Here is a 23,936-nt window from a genome sequence, read left to right on the forward strand (position 1 = left end):
AAAATTTCCCATTTGAAAGCTGTGAAGCGCATTTTACGTTACATAGCAGAAACTATTGACCTAGGATTATGGTACACTCAAGAAACCAATTCAAATTTGGTAGGATTTTCTGATGTAGATTGGGCTGGTGATTTAGATGATAGAAAATGTACATCTGGAGGTTGTTTTTATCTTGGCAATAATTTGATCTCATGGCATAGTAGGAAACAAAATTGTGTGTCACTTTCAACTGCTGAATCTGAATATGTGGAAGTTGGAAGTTGTGGTTCTCAACTTTTATGGATGAACTAAATGATAGAAGACTATAGACTTAAGAGTGAAACTTTAATTGTGTAATGTGATAATTCTAGTGCAATCAATATTTCAAAAAATCCAGTACAACACTCTCGAACTAAACACATTGACATTCGACACCACTTTATTCGAGATTTAGTAGAAAAAAGATTGATTCGAATTGAATTTGTTAGTACAAATAATCAATTGGCTGACATATTTACAAAAGCATTAGACTTTGAGAGATTCTCCAACCTTAGGAAATCTCTCAGCATGTGTTCTGCCTGATCATTCATAGATGTTGTCTCAGATGTTAAAACATCTCGGACAACACCTAACATGCATGTGCATTTTTAAGACTTAGACATACTGCATCTGCATGCGTACTGTCCCATACAAAAAGTGACTTGAAAAGATAGAGTAAAAAAGACAAATCAATTATGCATATTGCATATGCTCTGTATCGGAAGAAAATATGGGAAAAAGCTACCTAAAAGAGTCCAATGAAGACTGTGTTTTTAGTGTGGGAGCTACCTTTTCTGAGTTTAATACATGGTGAAAAACATAATAAATTGGAAAAAACTACCTAGAAGAGTCCAATGAAGATTGTTCTTCTAGTGTGAGAGCTGTCAATTCTATGATCAGAAATTTGTTGAGTCACTAAGTGTGAAGAAAAATCAAAATTATTATTGAAATTGAACGTGTTGTCCGAAGATGTTGGCAACATTTGTGACGACACTTCATCTGTAAACATATCTCATATTTGTTTTCATGTTTCTATTTCCGTGATTAGGCATAATTAAATCATGCATAAACATATAATTGTTAATATTGTTGAGTCATAAGGACATGAGTATTTCAACAAAAGAAGAATTCGATTAAAATTCATACTTTGCAGAAAATCGAATTTCAGTGATCTTTCATGTCTAGTGGAGTTAAAATTCGATGTGGGGTTATTTGTGGAAATTTTGAAAAGATGTTGGCCTTGAATTATCTCAGAAATTTTTGAAAAACTGTTAAGCTCTTAACACAGCCGTTATTTTATTACCATTGGGAGTAAATCAGTGGATCGAATCGTTATATATATTTTTTACCGTTACAATGTTGTGTTGGGCTATGAATTAGTTCTCTCTCATCCACCTCTTAAATCTCATAATCTGCTTACTTATCAATTTGCAAACCCTAGGAAATCAAATTCATCCTTGCGATATTTCGTTCTTTCTCTCTGTGAAATTTTATCGTTCCAAAATTTTCAATTCTCCTCCCTGTTCGCAATTTAACTCGTGTAATGGCAGGAAAGGGATACGATCCTCTTGATATCCAAAGTGAAATGGATCATACGGAGGATGTTGCCCCACCTCCCGCAACATCTGAAGTAACACCGACTGCTCAGAACCTCCAGATCATACCTGATGTTCTAACTCCAAAACCCTTGGAGGTTATTGCTCCAGGAGAGCCAAGGGAATCCTGCAGACCTCGAAAATCCACCTATGTTCAGGTTTCCCAATCCACCTCGCCCACGAGTACGATGATAAAAAAGACAGGTCGGATACAATCCTGATCTTACGCCCGGGAAGATATTTCGGTACAAGGGTCGGCCTTCCACTCGCCCATCACTCATGGATCTAGCAGAGACTTCGGGAGATGATTCAAATGGTGACAATTACGAGTTATTCGCTCGTAAAAAACCCACACCTCGGAAAACGCAAACATCATTTGCGGAAGATGAAGATGAGATCTCTTTGGCCCAATTTATGGCCAATTGAAGAAGGACAAGAAGTATGCAAACTGCGGTTTCCTCGAGGAAAAGAATATAGATTTTGATGTTTTGCACGACACAATTTGGTGTCATTCCTCAAACACTGCCATCTCCTCTCAATTATGTCAGCAGTCACGTCATTCTGTCGCCGACCGGTATTGGCATTTTATGCAAACTTGTCATCAGCCGTAAGTGATGAACGCTCAGCAAAATATGGGAGAATGTTTGTACGAAGCAAGATCTATGACTTCAATCCTTCTACCATCAATGAACTTTACCAGACCCCAACGCCAGATGTTGATGGAATTGCCCCGGATATTCATCTAGTCACTTCTACACTCATCGGGGGCATTATTACTCAATTTTCGATCCATCCAAAGAAGCTACTGACTGCCACCTTAACCTCGTTCTACTCTGTACTCCATAAGCTGGCTATCCGCAACCTGGACACCCTCCACCAATACTACTATTGTCACTCGACACCAAGCAATAGTGCTATATTCCATCGGAACAAATGCAGCCTTTAACTTTGGGAAGCTCGTGTTCAGTACAGTGCTGCAATATGCTGGTGATGGACTCAAAGCGTCGAAGCTCCCATTTCCAAGCCTGATTTATGGGCTGCTGATCTCACAGGGCTTTATTAGGGATATAGATGAGCACTTGTCCGACATAGGTGACCCATTAAAAATTGCTCCTGCCTTCTTCAAAGGCAATCGAAATATTGATCTTCCTTTAACTGAGTCTCCCATAGCACCACCTGTTTCTGGGCCTCCTAAAAGCACATCTGCTACTCCCCAGACCGCTAACTTCATCCTCTTCACTATCCCAGAAGTGCAAGCCCATCTTGATCATGCTCTGGCCAAAATTGAGCAGGCCAAAGTCGATTTTGCGTATTATGAAGATGTGGCTGCAACCTACCGGCTACTTCTGACAGTAGTCGTCTATTCAGGACAAAAAGGGGGAGATGGTGGTAATGATGATCAAACAATTGCTGGTCCATCGGGGACCAAGGATGGTGAGGATCTTGATGCTGCTGATGAAGAGGAGGATGATTGATTTGTGTTCTGTTTCTCTTGTGGTTGTTTTGGTTGTTTGTGTGTCATTCTATTAATGGTTTAGCCTCTAATCTGGATTGTTATCTTACTCCTTATGATTCATTGAATTATCAAAAAGGTTTGTGCAGGTGTTGTTCTGAATGTTTCCAATACTACTAACAACACTATTCTAACTCTTATTATATTCAGGAGGAGAAAAATTCTCCAACTCAGGGGGAGTTCACTGGAATTTGAAGATATAAGTTTGATCTAATTTTGTCCAGAAAGGACAAAAAGGGGGAGATTGAAGGGAAAAAATATTTCTAATTTAATTGATTTAGTTTCCTATCTTAAATAATTTCCCTAATATTATCTTTCCTTGTTGATTTGATTGTGTGAAATATTTATTGAGATTTTGCCTTTCTAGATAATAAGATAAGTATGATAGTGTTATCATGATATGGTATAATGTTTAAAAGAAGATTTTATTTACTAATAAAATTTTAATCTTCCTCATCTTATAGATTTGATTGTTAAATTCAAAGAATAAAATGAGGAAGATCAGTTGGACTTCATCTCTCTCGAATACAGATACATACACGCACTTGTGCACGTAGAGGAGGTTTTAGAGCAATAAATTCATGAATCCGTTGCTGATTGAAAGAGTAGTGATCGCCATGTTGCCCTGAATGTTGCAAACATCTACAGACAACATTCGTAACGATGTTGGCTGAAGATCGTGTTTAGTTGCTCGTGCTTTTCGGGATCACGTTTTGCTTTCTTAATTAAGGTTTATTATTGTTGGTTATTTTAGAAAGCATTTATTTTCTCATCCTGTTGAGAAAATTGATTTTCTTCTAGATCACTAGTGATAGATTTTTGTAAACTGTTTTGATTATCTAGTGATTAATTTTTGCCCTAAGGCACCGCACAAGTATTTATACTTGTTAAATACTTGTACAAATTTAATATTTTTCATTTATTTAGTTAAAGTCAATTTGTGTTACAAAATATAATATTCCGCTACATGTTGTCTTAAATGTTGTAACATTTGACACAACACTTAATTCTGATAAAACACAAATTTACTATCTTATAGTACTGTTATCATATTAATTTTCATCTGTCGAACAACGTTCCTGACAATCTCTTTTAAGTTTTTTATGAAAAAAATTCATTGTACCACATTATTAGTAATGATTCAAGAAGACTCGATCGAAGGCAGTGATTTTAAACCTCGTAATGGTTGCATGCAGAGATATATGGTGGGTTCTTTTAGTTTGGCTGTTCTTATGCATTCTGATCCATGGTTTGCCGGAATGGCCGCGTTGCAGTCGGAACGGGAACGGTGACCGTCGTTCCAAAGTTCCAGGACAAATCGGTGATTGTTTTGTAGAGCTGTTCTTCGACTTTTTAGCGGCGATGCGGAACGGAACGGCCGAGCGGAACAGTAATTATAATTTTAGACACGATTATATTGATAGATCATTTGATTTTTCAACATCTGGTACACATGGAATTAGACATCGTGGATTTGATTATGGGTCGTCTCAATATATTGGTGATAGATACAATGAATCTTCATCATCTATATGGCGTGGTGTTGGACGTCATGGTCCTGAGTATAGATCCAGCTGATAGTTTTACTATTTATCGTGGATTCGGATACTATAATGGTCGTGACGAAACATTATTACAAAATCAGTCATCTCATTCTAATGATCTTTCGTCATCTCAATCTAATCAATATCTCTATGGACAATCACGTCAATATCCAAATGTTCGAAATCAATTTAATCTACGAGATACTGATGGAGAATATAACAATGATTTCGCTCATCTGCGTTACTCTTCATGGTATTAGCTTTGATATGTTATAATTTTTAGTGTGTATTTCTTATTGTGATATTATTGTAAAATAATTTTGTAATATATTAATTTGTAATAACTTCATATATTTTATTTTTTAGTACGATGTAATTTCTATTTAAATTTGTTTTTATCAATTTTTTGAATTTATTAATTTTTTTATACAAGCGTTCCGTAACTGTTCCGCAACATAACATTGGAACTTGAACGGTAGTTGTTGTTCCAAACATCGCAACTGTTCCGGCGAACCATGGTCTGATCTTGAAGTCTGATTTGTATGTTCTCCACTCGATGCAAGATTCTTTTGAATTTATCTTTCCTCAAGATACTCCCAAAAACACCAGATCGTGATCAAAATTTTCACTTCCATTGGGCTTGGTGGAATCATATCTCATGAGAGTATCTCAAGAACATGCCACGACTCATCATGCAACAGCAGAAAGCTATATCAGAAAATAGGAAAAACTAAGTATAGTAATCTAAGTACCAGTTTTTCAACATGAACCGTTCATTCATCCTTTGTACAAAATATTTGGCGACAAAATCTTATGTGAGACGGTCTCACAGGTCGTATTTTATGAGACATGTCTTTTATTTGGGTCATCCATGAAAAAATACGACTTTTTATGCTAAGAGTATTATTTTTTATTATGAATATCGGTAGGATTAACCCGTCTCACAGGTAAAGATTCGTGAGACCGTCTCACAAACAAGAGACCTACTCAAATTTGGCCTTGATATCCGAATATTAATGTTTAATGTACATAAATAATTATTAAAATGTTAGTTACACTCTTATAACTAATTTTGGTTTACTTATCAAAATATCATTCTCCAGACTTCATACCCGAAAAAAAAGGTTCTATTATAAATTATTTTAAGTCGGTCTTATTTATAATTTAATTTACTCACACTTTGTGTCTTGTAACTCTTCAATCGAGTGAATTGTGCAAGTAAAGTAAAATATAACGTAGATATTGAATAATATCTTAGTTCTACATATAACTAGTATGGCCAAAATTGCTGGATAAGTGGAATAGACGAGATGTGTTAGTAATTTCTCAGTAGTTCTTGTATCCTCCGTCTTACCAAATAGTAGGTTATGAGGTTGATTTCATCTTACATGTAGGGACACTATCCACATGATAGAATCAAGGGCTCAAATTTAGCCACACATACACGGATCCACTAATTTTTTTTAAATCACATATGTGTGCGAATCTTATACATCCAAATCATGTGGAGGTAGTGCCCCCTCAGGTAGCATCGACTTAACCAGGTTATGATAGTTGCGAGTGAATCCGTCTCGATGTCAATTAGCACATCGCTAAATCCTTTCAATGTTTTGATTAAGGCAAAAATTTGTGTGAGACGGTCTCTTGTGAGATAGATATCTTATTTGGGTCATCCATGAAAAAGTATAATTTTTTATGCTAAGAGTGTTACTTTTTATTGTGAATATGGTTATGGTTGACCCGTCTCACATATTAGTATCCGTGAGACGGTCTCACATGAGACCTACTCATTGACTAATGCGGGTTTATTTGGTTGAAATAATTTGCAAGTTATTGTTTTAATTTTGTGTTTATCTGGTTAGTGCTGAAAGATAAGATTGCGGATTCTTTTATTATTATTATTATCTATATTATGAAAAGTCTCTTGTGAGATGGTCTTACGAATTTTATCTGTGAGACTGGTCAACCCTACCGATATTCACAATAAAAAGTAATATATTCTTAGCATAAAAAGTACTAATTTTTCATGGATGACCCGAATAAGAGACATGTCTCACAAAATACGACCCGTAAGACTGTGTCACACAATTTTTTGTCGTATACTATTATATAAAAAATGTGGTCATCAAATTAATTACCTTATAGGATACCAAAATATTTAATTCTATAATTATCCTTTTTGTTCCAATAAAAACTTCTTTAAGTCATTTCATATTTTACATAAAAAAAATCTAAACAAAACTTATTTTTTAAATCGAACAAAAATTTTAAATTAAAATAATTTAATGTTAATTATTTAGTATTATTTGTTTATATTGAAAATAATAATTAACATATGTAATATGTGTGTATGTTTTACTAATTTTTTTTTCAAAAGGACAATAAACTTCTTGAAAAAAATGAAATGTTGCGTTTTAAGAACTAAAATGAAAGGTCGAATACCGATTTGCTCCCTACTCTTTTTTACACCGCTGAAAAAAAATGTGGAGGTCGGAGTCGAGATGGAGATCACTCGACGATTTCATTCTGCTTCGAAGAAATACATGTGAGTTTTCCCCCTAAAGTAATTGTACTTGTAAGATTTTAGCAATGTTTCCTGCTTACCGTAAATTCTTGCCGATCAAAATTTCTGCGGCGGATTCGATCGCTTTTTCGCTTGCTCTTCTTCACAAAAATCATGAACCCACTTTGCTGAGAAGCTGTAAAATCCAATGCTTTGTCAATCTGTGTAGTCTTGTGGACGCGGACTCCTCTGGGTTGTCCTCAAAAACTGGAAGAAAGAGTTGTAAATCTGAAAAGCAATTAGAGAATGAGAAATCTTGCACGTTTTCATTCTTGATTAATTCGTGTGGGTTGTCTCCAGAATTGGCTGTTTCTGTCTCTGAGAGAGTGCTGTTTGAAAACACAGAAAAACCTAATTTTGTTGTGACAATGTTAAAGAACTATGGTTTTAGTCAAAAACAGATTGCCCGTATTGTTTGTAAGAGACCCAAGATTCTTATGTGCAAAAAGAAGACCCTTTTGCCCAAGCTCGAATTTTTCCAATCTGTTGGGTTTCCGATGGCTCAGCTTGCGAATGTCATTGCTAGAGACCCTACCTTGTTGAGTAGAAGTTTGGAGAATCAGCTGATTCCAAGTTACAACTTTCTGAAGAGTATGCTTTTAACTGATGACAGGGTAGCTATCGCCATGCAGCAGTCAAGGAGGATTTCTCGGCAGCATCCAACTAAGAATATTGCTCCGAATGTTGCAGTTTTGAGGGAACTTGAGGTACCTGAATCGTGTATCATGTTGTTATTGACACATCATCCAGAGACGCTTGTGGAAGAAACTGACGTGTTTAAGGAAGCTGTGAAAAAAGTATTGGAAATGGGATTTGATCCTTTGAGATCTACATTTGTGTTAGCTTTACACGTCGTTGCTGAGAAGACTAATAGAAGGATTTGGGATCAGTGTTATGAGACTTACAAGAGCTGGGGATGGTCAAAAGATGATGTCTACTTGGCCTTTAGGAGGCATCCTAATTGCATGATATTGTCTCAAAATAAGATCTCTAGAACTATGGATTTTCTTGTTAACAATATGGGGTGGGACTCCCGAATCGTTCTAAGTTGCCCAGCAGTTCTGCTGTTGAATTTGGAAAAAAGGATAATTCCCAGATGCTCTGTCATTCAGGTTTTGTCTTCCAGCGGTTTGATTTCCAAAGAGGTTAAATTGAGTGTCCTTTTACTGCCTTCTGAGGTTCGTTTCTTGGAGAAATTCGTGACGAAGTATGAGGAGGAGGTTCCTCAACTCTTTGATGTTTACAAAGGGAGGATTGGTCTCAAGGATCTGTGATATCTTAGTAATATATAGTTTTTGTGTTGGTTTTGTCTCACAACGCTGACTCTTATACATGCGATTTACAGAATACTCAGCTTATTCATTGCAAAGCTTTGCCAGTTGCAGGAAACTTCCGATGTTCTAAATGTTACAAATTTTGGATTTTACCACAGTTTATTCCTAAGATTTTGTTTTCTGTAGGTTCTTTAATTTTGACTGTTTTTCATGTTTGGATGTTTCAAGAAAGCGTTGTTGTTAGAGTTCTATCCAATTCTTTATTGATTGTTCTTCGACTTTCTTAGGATCATGCACGTACAAACACTCACACAATAGCACGTAACTGAAAAAGAATTACATGAGCATTTACGTGGTTCGGCAGAATTCGCCTACATCCATGGGATGGCAACCAATCTTTATTTATCAACAAGTCTCGAAAAAGGCGTACGCGATTTTATGTAGATGGGATGAATGTTGTTATAGATTCGGCACAAAGAGCCTTAGATTTCTACAATCAGAAACAAGTACTTGGACAATATTTATATAACATTATTAACATCTAGGCTTCATACTTTGTTTTTAAATGTATTTTTGTGTTTGGTTATAGGAAAAGATTTTCTCTGTCGAGAAGGTCGCCAAGCTTAATATCATATTTCATAGATATGACGGCATGACATTTTGGGCACGCAATGCTAGAAGTGATGAGCTCTGCCTTTTTCGAGGTGGCGTTGGTGCGAGGGATGGCCATGTTCATCTTTGTGAGATGAAGGTACCGTCTTTGTTTCTGGTTTATTTAAACGTTCAATTGTCCTATTCACCTTTTAAGCTATTGATAAATGATAGTTGTTGAATTCATCTCTGATTCAATTAAAGTCCAAGTCGATCTATAACCATCCGATACTATATGTATTTAATTTTAAATGATTAATGATTTCTATAGAAGGGGACATACACTAAAATAATTTGTCTTTGTAATTGTGTTTTTTTTTAAAAAAAAGAAAAGAAAGGACGAAGAAGATAACGACATGACTGAATAGGGACCGATGCGGGCATCGAATTTCATATATATTCTGACAGCAACCGTGAATATGGTTTGTTAATTTTTCCTAGCTTTCTTCCTTCTACGCCTACCATCACTATCACATTCATCCTCTGATTCTGATGCAAGCTTCTGCTGTTGCATGATGAGTCGAGGCATGTTCTTGAGATACTCTCGCAAGTTTACTGTGATTCCGCCGAGCCCAATGGAAGTGAAAAAGTTGATCGCAAATCTGGTGTTTTTGGGAGCATCCCGCGGGAAGATAGATTCAAAAGACTCTTGCATCTTGGGCTCACTGAGACGTTCGTTAAGCAAGCGGATGCCAAGGTGCTCCGATAATTCCTGCGGTGAGAAACAAGTGTTAATTGAGCAAAATTTTGCAGCAAAAAATCAACATAAGATGCACACACAGGCAAACAAAAATACTAATGTAATCGCACCTGGAACAGAATTTTAATGAAAATACGTGAAGAAGAAGATGTGTCCTCTTCAGTCAACCGGATGTAGGACAGAACATGCCAAGGAAGCGCATCTGTGCCTAGTAGATGACCAAACAACTTCGCCACATTCCGCAATTTATTGGTCTCCAGTCGATGAATCGTGGAATACTGTTGAACAAAACACTTTTCAAAGTTTTGTTGATGAACCTTATTCATCATACAGAGCCGCTGCCCAAGAAGTCCATAATAGCGCACGTATGTTCTTTCCTGACAGCAACACTCCAGCAGCATTACGCACAACTCCATCTGCACAGAAGAAACCCACGACAAAAAAAGGAAACCTATCAACATGCAACACACGTAGCAGTTTGATAAGCAGCGTGGGATCTTATCACTCACCTCTTGCCCAGGCTCTAATTTGATTTTGAGTAGCTTATGTCCAGCTTCTTCAAAATCAACACTGGACATAATCGTCAAGTAGTTAGTTCTTCGGAGATGGACCAAATTTGTCTCTGTCTCGTCACCTATTTTCATCTGCTTTTCGTCCTCTTCCTCAGATTCATTATCATCAGAGTCTGCTGCATTGGAATTAGCTCCATCCTCAGATTCTTCACCGAGTATTTGCTTCTTTAATTCTTCGTATCGTTTCTCATTCTCTGAGAATTGGGGATCCGGCTTGAAGATATCTGCAATTAAAATAAAAAAAGCACTCAAGGTTCGCTATAAATGAAATTGAAAGAGTAAGAAACGAAAAGTGGATTATCATCCAGATATACCCAAAGCAATCTCAGGATCAGTTTCATCCATTAGGGAGATCTCGTGCGTCAGTTGATCTTCATGCTCCACCAAATCCATTTCTGGTCGAATGGCTGGGAATCCCTGAATAATGTGTATCATGAAAGAGTGTTAACTCCAACGAATAAAAGAAGTAAACCAGATTAAATGTATACTATCTCCATAATACAAACTTAAATGAAAGCTCACCTGAAACTTCGCCTTACGCAACGCAAAGAGATCTTCAATAATAAACTGGACCCTTTTATCAATTTCTCCTTCATGAAGAATACCACGTAATCGCTCAAATATACCTGTTGAGTGAAAATACAAAATGCATTACAAAAAGATGCAGAACAACATATCAATATAAATTAAATATTGAAGATGCTGTTGTGCATGATACTTTTTGCAATCCAACAACACATCGTACAGAAGCTACATATATCAAACATCAGAAAATATAAAGTCACCAGCGGTTAGTCGTGAACTTGCAGAAGCTAACATTAAAACCAGGTGTGATGCAGAAGCAGATGCAGATGCAGATGCAGATGCAGATTCCAGATTAAAAATAAAAACGTAATATTTTCAAAAAATAAAGATCCATAAAAGAGCTAAAAAAAACCCGTAAAATTAACTTCCGTGAAATGAAGTTAACCAGTAATTAAATTATAATTATAGCTATAGAAACATAGAGCCGGCTAGTACCAAAATTCAGTGATCCATGACAGAGTTTTACATCCTTTAGATGAGCATTAAAACAAGACAAATTTTGATCCATTTAAAAGATGCAAATTGACAAGCTAGAAATGACAACACGCCACAAACTCCTGTATTATCCAATCTACCCTAATCCTATATATCCATCAATCAACAAGAAAAAATTCTCAGGAAAAATGGCCAAAGCTTCTCAACATCCTTCAGACCAGACCAGACTAGACCAGACAGTATCTTCCATCTCATTGGAAAACCTCCTGCTTTAACAATTCTTAAGGAAAACTAATTTCAAACACGATGTGAAGCATGGATATTCGGATTTTCTTAGGACCTATATGAGCATTTTAGAATTTCGGATACTACAATAGAGAATAAAAATTAAAGACAACTTAGCCAACATCGTTCACCCATAAAATTCTTAGAGATGAATTTGCCCTTTATGTGCTTCTATGGTTAACTATCAAATTATACTAACATGAGATAGATATCGACAAAAAAGAGCCAAGAATAAGTTATCATCAGCATGTAAAAAATCATATAAAAAAATAGAAGCTACTTTTAGATTATGGAAAATGTCGAAGTGCCACATTGCATAAAACTAGGCTTGCAGGTACTCACCTTGCAAACCTCGAGGAGAAAGGTCTTGCAGCAGTTGCACCACACTCAGTAACAAAGCCAACAGCCACTTCAACGCTATCATCGGTAGGTTTTTCTAACAGCAACGTCAGCAGCTCAAGAGCAATAAGCTCATGAACTACTTGCTGGTTCACCAGGTGCGCAACAAATTTGACTGCAGCAAGAAGTTGGGGCTGCCAAAAAGTTCGACCATCATCAGAGCTAACACTATAGAATCACATATTGTTTGGAAAACGAAACTTGAACCAATAGAAGATAAATAAAAGAAACCGAAGCATGAACCTTATCATTGCGTTTCATTGCCCTCTGGAGCTGCAGAATAATCCTCCTCAACAAAAGATCACCAACTTCAGGGAACTTGGTATCAACCACAGCAACCAATCCAGCAAACACATCTGTGAAGCCTGGAGAAGCCATTTGAGATTTCATACATGAACGACAAAATAAACCCCTCCCTCTGATCAGATTCTCAGCAAACAACTCGGGAATAATATTCTTCAGATTAGTAGCATTCACTTTATTAACCAATCCATTAATACTCTTCCTCAAAGCATCCCACGTCATTCTCTGATATTCAACGCTGCTTTTATCTTGGATATCCTTCATCATTCGGGCCAATTTAAATGGCGGTATATAAACTCCTCCACTACTCTCTTCTTCCCTTGGCCTCTTTCTCTCTTTGCTACCGTCCTCTCCCCGCCGCCTATCAACCTCTGAAGAATCCCTCCGCCGACCATCCTCCGAATTCAAAACCCTCGAATCCTCCCTCCGCCGACCCCTAATCTCTGAATCATGTCTCCAACCCATTGTTAACCCGATTTTCGAAATCAATCAAAAACCGCAAATATACAATAGATCGTACGAAACAACAAAACGCTATTTAGGGCTGGATTGTTGTGGGTGGAGCGATGAGTTTTGTTGCAATCTAGGGTATCCGGATGGGTGTGGGATTTTTAGGTATGAAAAATACAATTTTTATGTCATAAATAATTTTTATTGCTCCAAAAACTTTGATTAGTGTAATCTCTAAAAAAAGTTAATTTTTGATCACATTTTAAAATTTTAAATGTTCATCGCATCGCTCGCTACGAATTTCAACGTCGACACAAATATAAAAAAATAAAATTATGTTTGACTGAACAATTATAACTTTTTGTTAAATGATAACTTGGTGATATAGTTATTAATAAGTTTCGTAGATCGTAAATATCTCATAAAATATATATCATTATTTAGACACAAAAACTCTAATAAGATATCACGAGTAGTGATGAAAATTTTTCCCACAGTTTTAGGGACTTTCATGGAAAACCCGAAACGAGGACGGAGATCTTCGATTTTTGCGGGTTCCATGATTTTTTAAAATTCTCGAAATAATTCAGACATGTATGTTATATTATCCCTCCGCCCTGCCCCCATAATATTAGGCATTGTTTGGAGTGCATGATAAGGAGTGATTGATTGATTTTTAATCATGATAAAAACTTGTGTGAGACGGTTTCACGGATCGTATTTTGTGAGACGGATCTTTTATTTGGGTCATCCAAGAAAAAATATTACTTTTTATGCTAAGAGTGTTACTTTTTATTGTGAATATCAGTAGGGTTGACTCATCTCACAGATAAAGATTCGTGAAACCGTCTCACAAAAAACATACTTTTTAATCATTTTCTTATCATGTGTTTGGTGTGCATGAGTAAGATTGTGATATGCTCGTTCAGCTCGCACCTGGCTCGCTCTGTATGTATTATTATCCTCTTGTTATTGATTATATAATCCTTTGGGGAAGAAAGGGTGATGCTTGATTAATTTAAATTTTCTTTTAAGATTTTAAAGTTTAAAGTAATTACAAATTCAAAAAATTTAATAATATTTAAATATAATTTTTAATTTGACTAATATTATAAATAATTTTATTATTATTGATCATATTTTTATTATTATATTATTTTTAACCATAATATTATAATTGTTATTAACCATTATTTAATATTCAAATTTGTATTAATATTTTAATTATCACAATAAATGCATATTTATGTTATTATCAAAATGTAATTATTTTCTATAATATTAATCGATTTTTCAGTTTTTTTTTCGGAAATTGAAATTAATGAAAATTATTTAATTAATATAATATTTTAATTTTATTTATAATTTTTTAAATCAATTAATTCTAAAAAATTTATTTATTTATTCAATCATTTTAAGAATATATTACTAATTAATATATGATGAGGGCATTTTAGTAAATAATTAATCAAGTTAAAATCATGTCAAACATCATATAACTTATCATAATGTGTTGTTTATCCTTAATTTTTATTTTATAATCACTCTTATTATATATCAATTACTTATCATGTCACACGAATTAAACGGTGCTTTATTGTATTAATAATAATATGATCGTTCCCTCCCCCGTAAAAATAATAATATTATTATTATTATGATTATTAATATTATTTCTGATAATAACAGATAAAAGTTTTGGTTCGATAAATCCTCGTACCCACCCCGTCTTGTCCAATTAATATTTTTGAAACACTGATGTGGATTTGATCCTCGTGGTTTTGTGTTCGAGGGAAAAACGAGGATCGGGCGGGTATGGGGGTAGGGATGAAATTCGGGGACATGGATGGGGATGACAAACCCGCCCCCGCCCCGCCCCGCCCCATTGTCATTCCTAATCACGAGCAAAATTTTACGAGATAAATCTCCTATTCGACTAGACCAATGAAAAATTAGTACTTTTTATTCTTAAAACAAAATTGTTTTTCATTGTAAATATGTGTCAGGTAAATCCGCTTTACGAATATTGTTGAGGATTGAAGTTGAGTTTAGAAGGGGGGTGAATAAACTCTACTCGTTTTTCCCTTTCTTTCAATGAGGTACTACAATCCTGTTAGAGATAGTAGTTTATCTTGTTGCGTATACTTTCACCTAGATTACAATTATAGGTGCGGAAACAATCTGATGAAGTAAGTGAAAGACAATAATAACAGTAGGCAGTAGTTGTTTATGGAAGTTCGAAGATGAAATCTTTTACGTCTCCCCTTCTCCTGTTTTCAGAAGGTATAACTAAAAGACTTTGGATATTACAATACAACCCTTGTACATAGGGGTGTTCATCGGTCGGTTCGGTTCGGTTTTCGGTTTTCGGTTTTTTATTTCGGTTTTTTCGGTTTTCGATTTTACAAATATATAATCCGATATCCGAACCATTTTTCTTCGGTTCGGTTCGGTTTTTTACCGAAATGGTTCGGTTATTTCGGTCGGTTATTCGGTTTTGATACAATTATTTAAATTAACAATATAAATATATTATAAAATATAATATGTTATCTTTTTAAATGATTTCTTAGTAAAATATTTAAATATAAAGTACAAATGAATTACATAAACAATAATCAACTAAGTATTATTCAAAATAATTCTTCATTCACTAATATCATCTCAATAAATAATATAAAATAAAAATAACATTATTAATTTAATTAAATTTCGGTTTTTTCGGTCGGTTCGGTTTTGACATTTATAATCCGAAACCGAACCAAATTAATTTCGGTTTTAACATTTATATCCGAATTATAAAATTCGGTTTTCGGTTCGGTTTAGTGTTCGGTTTTTTCGGTTTGGATTTTCGGTTTTTTCGGTTTTATCCGAAGTTTGAACACCCCTACTTGTACACACCCACTTCAGAAGGACTTACACCTTTGCCTACTGAAACTCTCAGTTACTCAACTCAAAAAGATCGTGATACACAAAGTTATGAAAAGACTCTTTTCAGATTACAAACTCTTCCTGATAAAGTATAAGTGTTGTAAAAGATTGTGAAGAGTGTAAGAATCAGTAGCACAAGATGATCTTCAAGAGATCAGATATTTGCTGTGAAGCGTGTGCTACTTTTCTTTGTGTTGAACTCAAAGTTATCAAGGAATTTCGAAAATGTCTCGTTGAGTGAAATAACGTTGATCCTTGAAAAGATATTATGCGTAATCGTGTGTTGTAAGGGTTTGTTCCATGTATATATAAGCGACTGAGTTCAACGTTTATGATCAGAAGATGTCTTCAGGTTTCTGATAGAGTCAGCTTTATTACCAAAAATGGTTCCTGCAGAAAAGCTATAAAACAATCAGTCTTGTTTATACTAAACTCGGTAAAGTGAATTAAATGACTCTGTATAGTATTTAATGCTGCAATTAATACTAGTACTTGGTAACCTTAACGGTAACATTTAAAGTAGTCACGTTATGCAACATCTTCTACTGATTCTGTTTTTCTATCATTTCTACTGCTTTTGTTTTACTAGACCAGTAGCTTCTGATTTCCTTGTTGTCTACTGTTTTCTTAAATAGTGCTGCTGGTCTGCTGGTTTTTTATTTTCATCGCCACAATTAATTTATGTCTATCAATTTCTCTCTTTGTGGTGATGCCAAAACCTAAACAGTAGGAAAACGTTAAATAACAGATAGTCAGTTAGCAAAAGGATAATATCAATGAAATTAACAAAGTAAATTGTCAATCAGTTCCAATGTCCCTGTAAATGACTTCTTCATCTTGAGGATCCTGAAATCTTCTATCTGAAGGTTCAGTTTTTGATTGCCTTGGTTCTGTTTCAGATGGATCTCTTCGTTTTTCTTCCCCTTTTTTGGCATCAGCGGCAATCACATGGCCCATAAGATCATTCATTCTTCCATACAAGTTTTGAATGTCATTGGTTAACATCTCCAGATACGGAGTTTGAGTGGAGATACGATCATTGAGAGTAGTGAGAGATTGAATTTGAGAATCAATCTTGGCATCCATTACTTCAATGGAGGCGGAAAATGATCGAAAAAGATCATCATGCTCGGTGAGTCGATTTAGTACGTCAGTTTGAGCAACCACGATGTGACTATTATGTCTCGATACAGCTTGTCTGAAAACAATGGTTTCAGCATGCATTTTCTCCACGGATTCCGCCGTTTTATGTATTTCTTTGCTCATTCGTTCTCTGAAGAACTGAGCACCACTAATTTTTGATGCGCTCTCATAGGATATCCACTTGACTAAATCAGTCAGGTTATTGAGTTCCCTTTGCAGAACGTCAATCTGATACTACAAATTGAATGTTTCTGATTCAGGTGAGGGGGTTCGCTCAAGCATGCGTTGCCTTATTTCAGCAATGCGAGTGTTCGGTTGAGTTTGAACAGGATCAGTGACAATCAGCGCAGTAGAGACTTGATTGGTGTTGAGAGAAATGGTATCCATCACAGCAATAGACGGACCAGGGTCAGCAGAGCTTTCATCTGGAATAGCAGAGACAGTTGGGTCGGCAGCAATTATTGTAGGAACAATCTCTTCATTAGGAGCAACCAAGTCGGAGACCAGGTTCTCTTCTGTTGGAACAAGAGCAGTAGGTGAAGCTGATTGTTCTGCAGTTATGGGTTCAGAATGCTGATCCAAAAGAACTTTCATTTCTGCTTGATGAGCAGCAGAAAACTTCTCTAGATTTGGCAAAAGAGATATAGCATCTGATTCTGCCATATGTTGTTCTGTGATCGGAGAGGATGATGGTGGCAATGAGGTGGCTGGAACTGCTTCCTGAGTAGTAGGGGACGTGAAAACAATTGACTCAATGACTTCTTCAACTGAAGCCAGTTCATGCACAAACAAAAGAGATGATGACTGAATAGGCCTTGTTGGTGATGCAGGAGTACTGAGAACATAAGCTTTTGGTGAAGCGTAGTCCGTTCCTCAACTGTCTGGATCTGTGGAAATTCTGGAATAAGGCCGACTTGATATTCAATTGGCTCACCAAAGCCCTTTTCTTGATCAAGAAGTAGCTCACTCATCTGTTTCAATTTGTCAGTTAGAATCAGAATGACGTTTTGATCCTGAACAACAGTAGGAATTGTAGGATCAAAATTTGATTCAAGAGTTTTCAGAACCGACTCCAACTTCTGACATTTCAGCCATTCGAGGATGTAGCTTCTTCTACGTAAGGCCTGGATTACATTTTCTATTTTGGCAAGCTGAAAGACCTTCTTCTCAGCGATCATTATTTTCCCATAGGATCATTTCTTCTTGAAGTAAGCAAAAGAATGAAAAATTCGGACCTTGTGCCACTCGTCAAAGAAAGTCATGTCATCATTTGCAGAGCTCTCTATTTCTGCCAAATGAAGATCAACACCTGTGGTCACAGTTGTTCTGAGTCCAAAAAATTGTGGTTCTTCAATCATCTTTCCTTTGCCTTTATCGGTTGATGAAATAGGCAAAATGGGTCGAAATACAGAAGACCCCCTTGTTGGTTCTCGAATCACTATTCCAGATATTGGTCTGAAAGTAGAAGCAGTAGATGTTGCTAGAACAGATGCAGCAGCTTGAACTGAAGTAGGAGCAGAGGGTCGTGCAAATGGAACCACTTCTGGAAACACTTTTCTGATTGGCACTTTCTCAATTTCAGAAATTGCTGATGTCTTCTTGATTTTAAGAAAAGTGTGTGATTTCTTTTTGATTGGAGTTGGTAGGGATGGTTGATCATCAGCAGCAGATTCTTCTGATACTGTTTTATCAGAATCAGTAGAAACGATCACTCTTTTCCTTTTAATTTTTCATTGAGGCTTTTGAGCCTCAGAAAGAGTCTCTCCAATCTCCTTTTTCAAAGCAACAAATTCAGCTACAGTTGGCTTGGGCCTCAAAGCGAGTACATTTTCAGCATCAATCATTGTTACCGAAACAACATCATGTTCACTTGTAGAAGCGAAACCAGCATCCTTAAGCATTGTGCTGATATGAACAGCAAATCCAGAACTTTTCTTGGTGACCATGTCTTTCATGATTCTGAATATGAAACGACTCCAATCCACTTTAGTTCCCTTAGTGATGGCAACCATCACTTGAACTTTCTCCTTTGTTAACTTGTCGAACGTGCCAGCTTTGACTAATATAGCTTTCGCCACAATATCAGCCAGAATTTGATATTCCATTTTGAGTAACTTTTTGTGGCAAGAAGGAGACAATTCTTCTCCAGAGGCTGAGAAGGTGCTGAGAGCAATAGACATATCTAGCTTGGAAATATCAGATAGTTCAGAAGTACCTGAAAGTGGGAGGAGGAAGGTTGCTCCCAATAGTGCGACATCAATGGAGATGGATGCATCTCCTTGAGAGTGAACGATCTTTCCTTCATGTACAGTTGCCTTAGCGTAGAAATCCAGAAGAGCATTTTTGTATATCACAGCTGGTGCTTCCAAGAATTTTCGAAGTCCTGATTTCTCAAGGACTTGAAACATTTTGACAAGGTTCTCATCTTTGACCTTGAGAACTGAAGCAAAGTTGACTTGATATGCATTAAGAGTGTATGCTCCGGCCATTTCTGTACGAGGAAAGGATTAGATAAAATTTGCAGTAGATAGAAAATGATTAAGAGAAAGCAGTAGCTGAGTAACAACAGTTTTGAAACGGTAAAAGTGAAAAGTGAGAAGATGATATTTTAAAATAAATGTACAGCCGTCAAGTAAACATAAGGACACGTGTCAGTATGTTTATGGTTGAATGTTTGAAAAGACTTGCAGAGTTTGTCAGAGACGCGAACGATTTCAAAAATTTGAAATAAGCGAGCTGTCCAGACGGTTACTGAGAATAATCAGAAGAAAATTTGTCGTTTTATGATAACGTCTGCTGGAAGTTTCAGAGTGCTGAAAAGTTTGAGCACTTTGATAAAACCAGCAGACTCGTTGTTTTATCGAAAGGACAAATATTCCATCTGTTTTCTGAAAAAGGTATAAAAATCTTAGTCTGACTAAGATACTATTCCCCCTCGGTAAATGCAACTAATAAGTGGATATTAAACACCAAGCGACTCTTGGCGATCTCTCAATCTGAACCGTTGAAAATGAACAGTCGCAATGGTCTTTGTTTCTTCCGAAGATTACTATAAATACCTGCACAACTTAAACTAAGTTAAACATTCATAATCTAAAATGAAAGCTCAAGTTAAAGAAGAGTTAAAGTCTGATCCAGGAGTCGAAGCAAAAATGTTCAGAAGGAAGATTGAAGATGTCATTCTTTACGCAATGATCCTTGGATCAAACTCCTGGAGTTGTAATGTCAACAATAAAAAATATTTGTTGCTACCATTTAGTCTGAAATGCAGCATCGATCTTTTCCAGAGGCTCTCTAATGCAATCAGAGAGTGCTGGTTGATCGATGATACTGATATCTTCAGTTGTACCCCTATAAAGCTTTTTCCAATATATTAGTGCCGACAAGACCCAAGTTTGCTAGATTCTTACTAGACCCAAACTTGCTGAAATCTCTTTGAAGTAGATCATCCTTTTCCTGCTGAAGATACTACGATCTGCTGATATTACTGAAAGCAAAAGTTTAATGTAAAGTTTCTGGTTAAAAAGCATTTGTAGATCTATTGTTTTTACTTCTGTATCGTTTAATATACTGGAATGGTTTCTAATAAAGTTTCAGTTTAAGTACTTGATATTCCTTTTTGCTTTTCTGCAAATAACTTACTGTTAGCTAAATAACTGATGAATAATGAATTAAATTCAGAAGAAAAGAGATCGACTTGTGATAGCTTGTACTGGAAGATAAGAAAAGCCTTGTTTGTTAATGAGACAAATTACTTTCTGCATCTGACAGAAATCTCATATAATCAGAAAAATGTTCTTTCTAAATTAATGATAATTTTGATAAATAAACTGTCAAAAGCCAGACATAGGACGTTTCAGTATCCTTTACTATAGGTATGATTATCTCGATTTTTGGTGCTTTTTGACATCTATAAATAAGAACAAAGGGTTAAGCCAAATAGTCACAAAACAAAATGTCAAAAGAAAATAGTTCTGATCTGGCCGAGGAGTTCATGAAAGAGATAACTGCTGCAAGAAAACAAGCAATAGAAGACGAGGTGCTGAACAAAACACTTGCCACATGGACTAAAATCTATGAGCTTAAGTCCTCTTTTGAGAGTGGGCGAACATCTACCACCAAGGAGTTGATAATGATGGCGAAATTTTATCGACGTCTCCATAGTGCTGATAGTGCAGACGTTGTCTCTGATGACGGCGTCTACCTTCTCATGCTCTTAAAGGAGCTGAGGACTCTAAAAAAGATTGTTTTTTCAGAGGAGTTTCTACGTACATCTACTGGAGAGTTGACCACTTGGTTGGCTTTTTGGAGAGAGTACATTAAGGAAGAAGTTAAGGATGTACGCTCCCGCTTTCGTTTTTAATAAAACTTCATATTTTGTCTGCTGATTTTTCTTTTACCTGTCTTTTATTTTCTGCAGAATAACTCTAAAGAAACAATAGAAATCACAACACAATATTGAAGATAACAGATAATTAATTTAAGTCTATCAATCCAAGAGAGTTTCGAAAATAAGAAAACTTATTTTCTGGCAGAGGTTTTGTGAAAATATCTGCTGTTTGTTGATCAGTAGAAACATATTCCAGACGAATGTTCTTCTTCTGCACATGATCTCTGATGAAATGATATCTGATGTCTATGTGCTTCGTTCTGGAATGAAGTACGGGATTTTGTATGATTGCAATGACACTGGTATTGTCACAGAAAATAGGTGATTTAGAGGCTTGAATCCCATAATCTTTTAACTGTTGTTGAATCCATAATATTTGAGAGCAGCAGCTTCTAGCAGCCAGATATTCTGCTTCTGCAGTAGATGTGGCTATGGAAGTCTGCTTTTTACTAAACCAGGATATCAGCCTATCACCAAGAAATTGACAAAACCCACTTGTGCTTTTTCTGTCTAGTTTGCAACCTGCGTAATCAGCATCTGAATATCCAATGAGATTTAACGATGAATCATTGGGATACCATAAGCCGGCATTTTGAGTTCCTTTTAAGTACTTCAAAATACGTTTAACAGCAATATAATGTGATTGTTTGGAGTTAGATTGAAATCTAGCACAAATGCAAACAGCAAACATGATATCTGGTCTACTGACAGTCAGATATAATAATGAACCAATAAGACCGCGATACTGAGTTACCTCTACTGGAATTCCACTTTCATCTTTATCAAGTTTAATAGATGAGCTCATTGAAGTAGAAGCAGCAGAGCATACTTCCATACCGAACTTTTTCGAAGCTCCTTGGTGTACTTGACTTGATTTATAAAAATTCCAGTATCAAGTTGTTTAATCTGTAATCCTAAGAAGAATGTTAATTCTCCCATCATGCTCATTTCGAATTTATCCTGCATCAATTTTCCAAACTTTGCACACAATTTGGGGTTAGTTGACCCAAAAATAATATCATCAACATAGATCTGTACTAAGAGTACATGCTTATTCTTGACTAAAGTAAACAGAGTTTTGTCTACTGTTCCAATTGTAAAGTCATGATTTATAAGAAATTGCGATAAGGTGTCATACCACGCTCTAGGTTCCTGTTTTAAACCATATAATGCTTTATGTAATTTGAATACAGGGTGAGGTGAGAAATGATCGATAAAATCTGGAGGTTGTTCGACGTAGACTTCTACTTGTAAAAGACCATTCAGAAAAGTACTCTTCACATCCATTTGATATACTTTGAAATTCTTGTAAGCAGCAAATGCCAAAAATATTCTGATAGCTTCGAGCCTTGCTACTGGTGCGTAGGTTTCACAATAGTCTATTCTTTCTTCTTGTCTGAAACCTTGAGTGGTGTGCTGTCGTTGAGCCACCAAACTTAAATTCTTACTCTCTAAATAAAATTAGTGTAATGGTGAGTAGGGTCGAATCCACAGGGAACGGGGGATGATTTCTTTCGAGGCAAATGCAAATAAAGGGGGGATTTGTTTAATAAAAACTAATAAAATACTATAACTAATTTAACATGCAAGAAAAAATAATTAATTAAGATGAAAACTAATGAAATGTAAATTAATATTACCCAACTCGATTCAAGGGATTTCTACTATTCAATTGTATCACTGTTCATCGGCTAACATATATTTATTCATGCAGATACAAGCAACTAACCTTAGAATTATAGGGATAGCCGCTAAAATTCTTGTGTTTTCCTAATTTAATTGACCAAACCCAGCATCCAGTCAAAACTTATTAATAATTAACTGGGCACGATAGCGTTCCATATTAATTAAAAATAGCATTTTCGTTTTGTGAAAACAGTTAATCCTAAATCTAACAACCGAGATAGCTGCAATTGATAGATCGAGTTTCGTTGATTTATTTAGATTAAATATGCTATGATAGCACAACACACCTAATCTATCGCTACTCATGTACCAATCGTTCATGACAATTACGGATCACTGAATTCATGGATATCAATAGAAAATTATATATCGAATTAAATTGTCAGATTAATCAACACACAACTTTCATATAAATAAATCATAAATCAACAAATACTTGAACAACACGAATATTAAATTAAAGCACAAAAGCCTCACAGTGATAAATCGAAATAGTAAAAATTTCCCTTGAATCAAAAATAAAACTTAGCCTAAAAGTGTGGAGAGAGTTGGAGAGAAAATCCTTGAGCCCTTTGTTCCTTGTGCTTCACGTGAGATCTTTGGAGAGGAGGGCGAGGAGAATGAATTGATTGTGTAAAAAAAAATCAGCTGCCTCCTTCTTTTTGTGAATAGTGAGTTGGGTCAAGGATTAAGCTAAGAAGCCCACTAAATTTAAAGTAACCCTAATTAATTCTTAAAATATAAAATAATAAATAATATTTTATCTAGATTTTCTTCCTTGCAATTTTTGGCAGCTGAAATATCGTCACAAGACGTGGCCACGTCTTGTTCTTAGACCTCTTCTGTTTGGCCATTCTCTTTCAAACTCTATCTTGGAAACTTCAAATGTGATAAACATC

At 35.7% G+C, this 23,936-nt stretch overlaps 1 protein-coding gene and 1 pseudogene across 1 annotated transcript; one reads left to right on the forward strand and one right to left on the reverse strand.

Annotated features, from left to right (window-relative positions):
- The first annotated feature begins 7,090 nt into the window (after positions 1 to 7,090).
- Positions 7,091 to 8,756, forward strand: LOC140833749 (transcription termination factor MTERF15, mitochondrial-like). The gene is made up of 2 exons (XM_073198111.1): positions 7,091 to 7,215; positions 7,403 to 8,756. Exons 1-2 carry the CDS (start codon positions 7,097 to 7,099, stop codon positions 8,505 to 8,507), a joined length of 1,224 nt encoding a protein of 407 aa, XP_073054212.1. The 5' UTR covers positions 7,091 to 7,096; the 3' UTR covers positions 8,508 to 8,756.
- A 759-nt stretch (positions 8,757 to 9,515) lies between these two features.
- On the reverse strand, positions 9,516 to 13,042 carry LOC140833748 (uncharacterized; annotated as a pseudogene).
- Between the last annotated feature and the right edge of the window lie 10,894 nt (positions 13,043 to 23,936).

Source organism: Primulina eburnea, chromosome 6 (genome assembly GCF_022965805.1).
Source record: "Primulina eburnea isolate SZY01 chromosome 6, ASM2296580v1, whole genome shotgun sequence".
Lineage (NCBI taxonomy): Eukaryota > Viridiplantae > Streptophyta > Magnoliopsida > Lamiales > Gesneriaceae > Primulina > Primulina eburnea.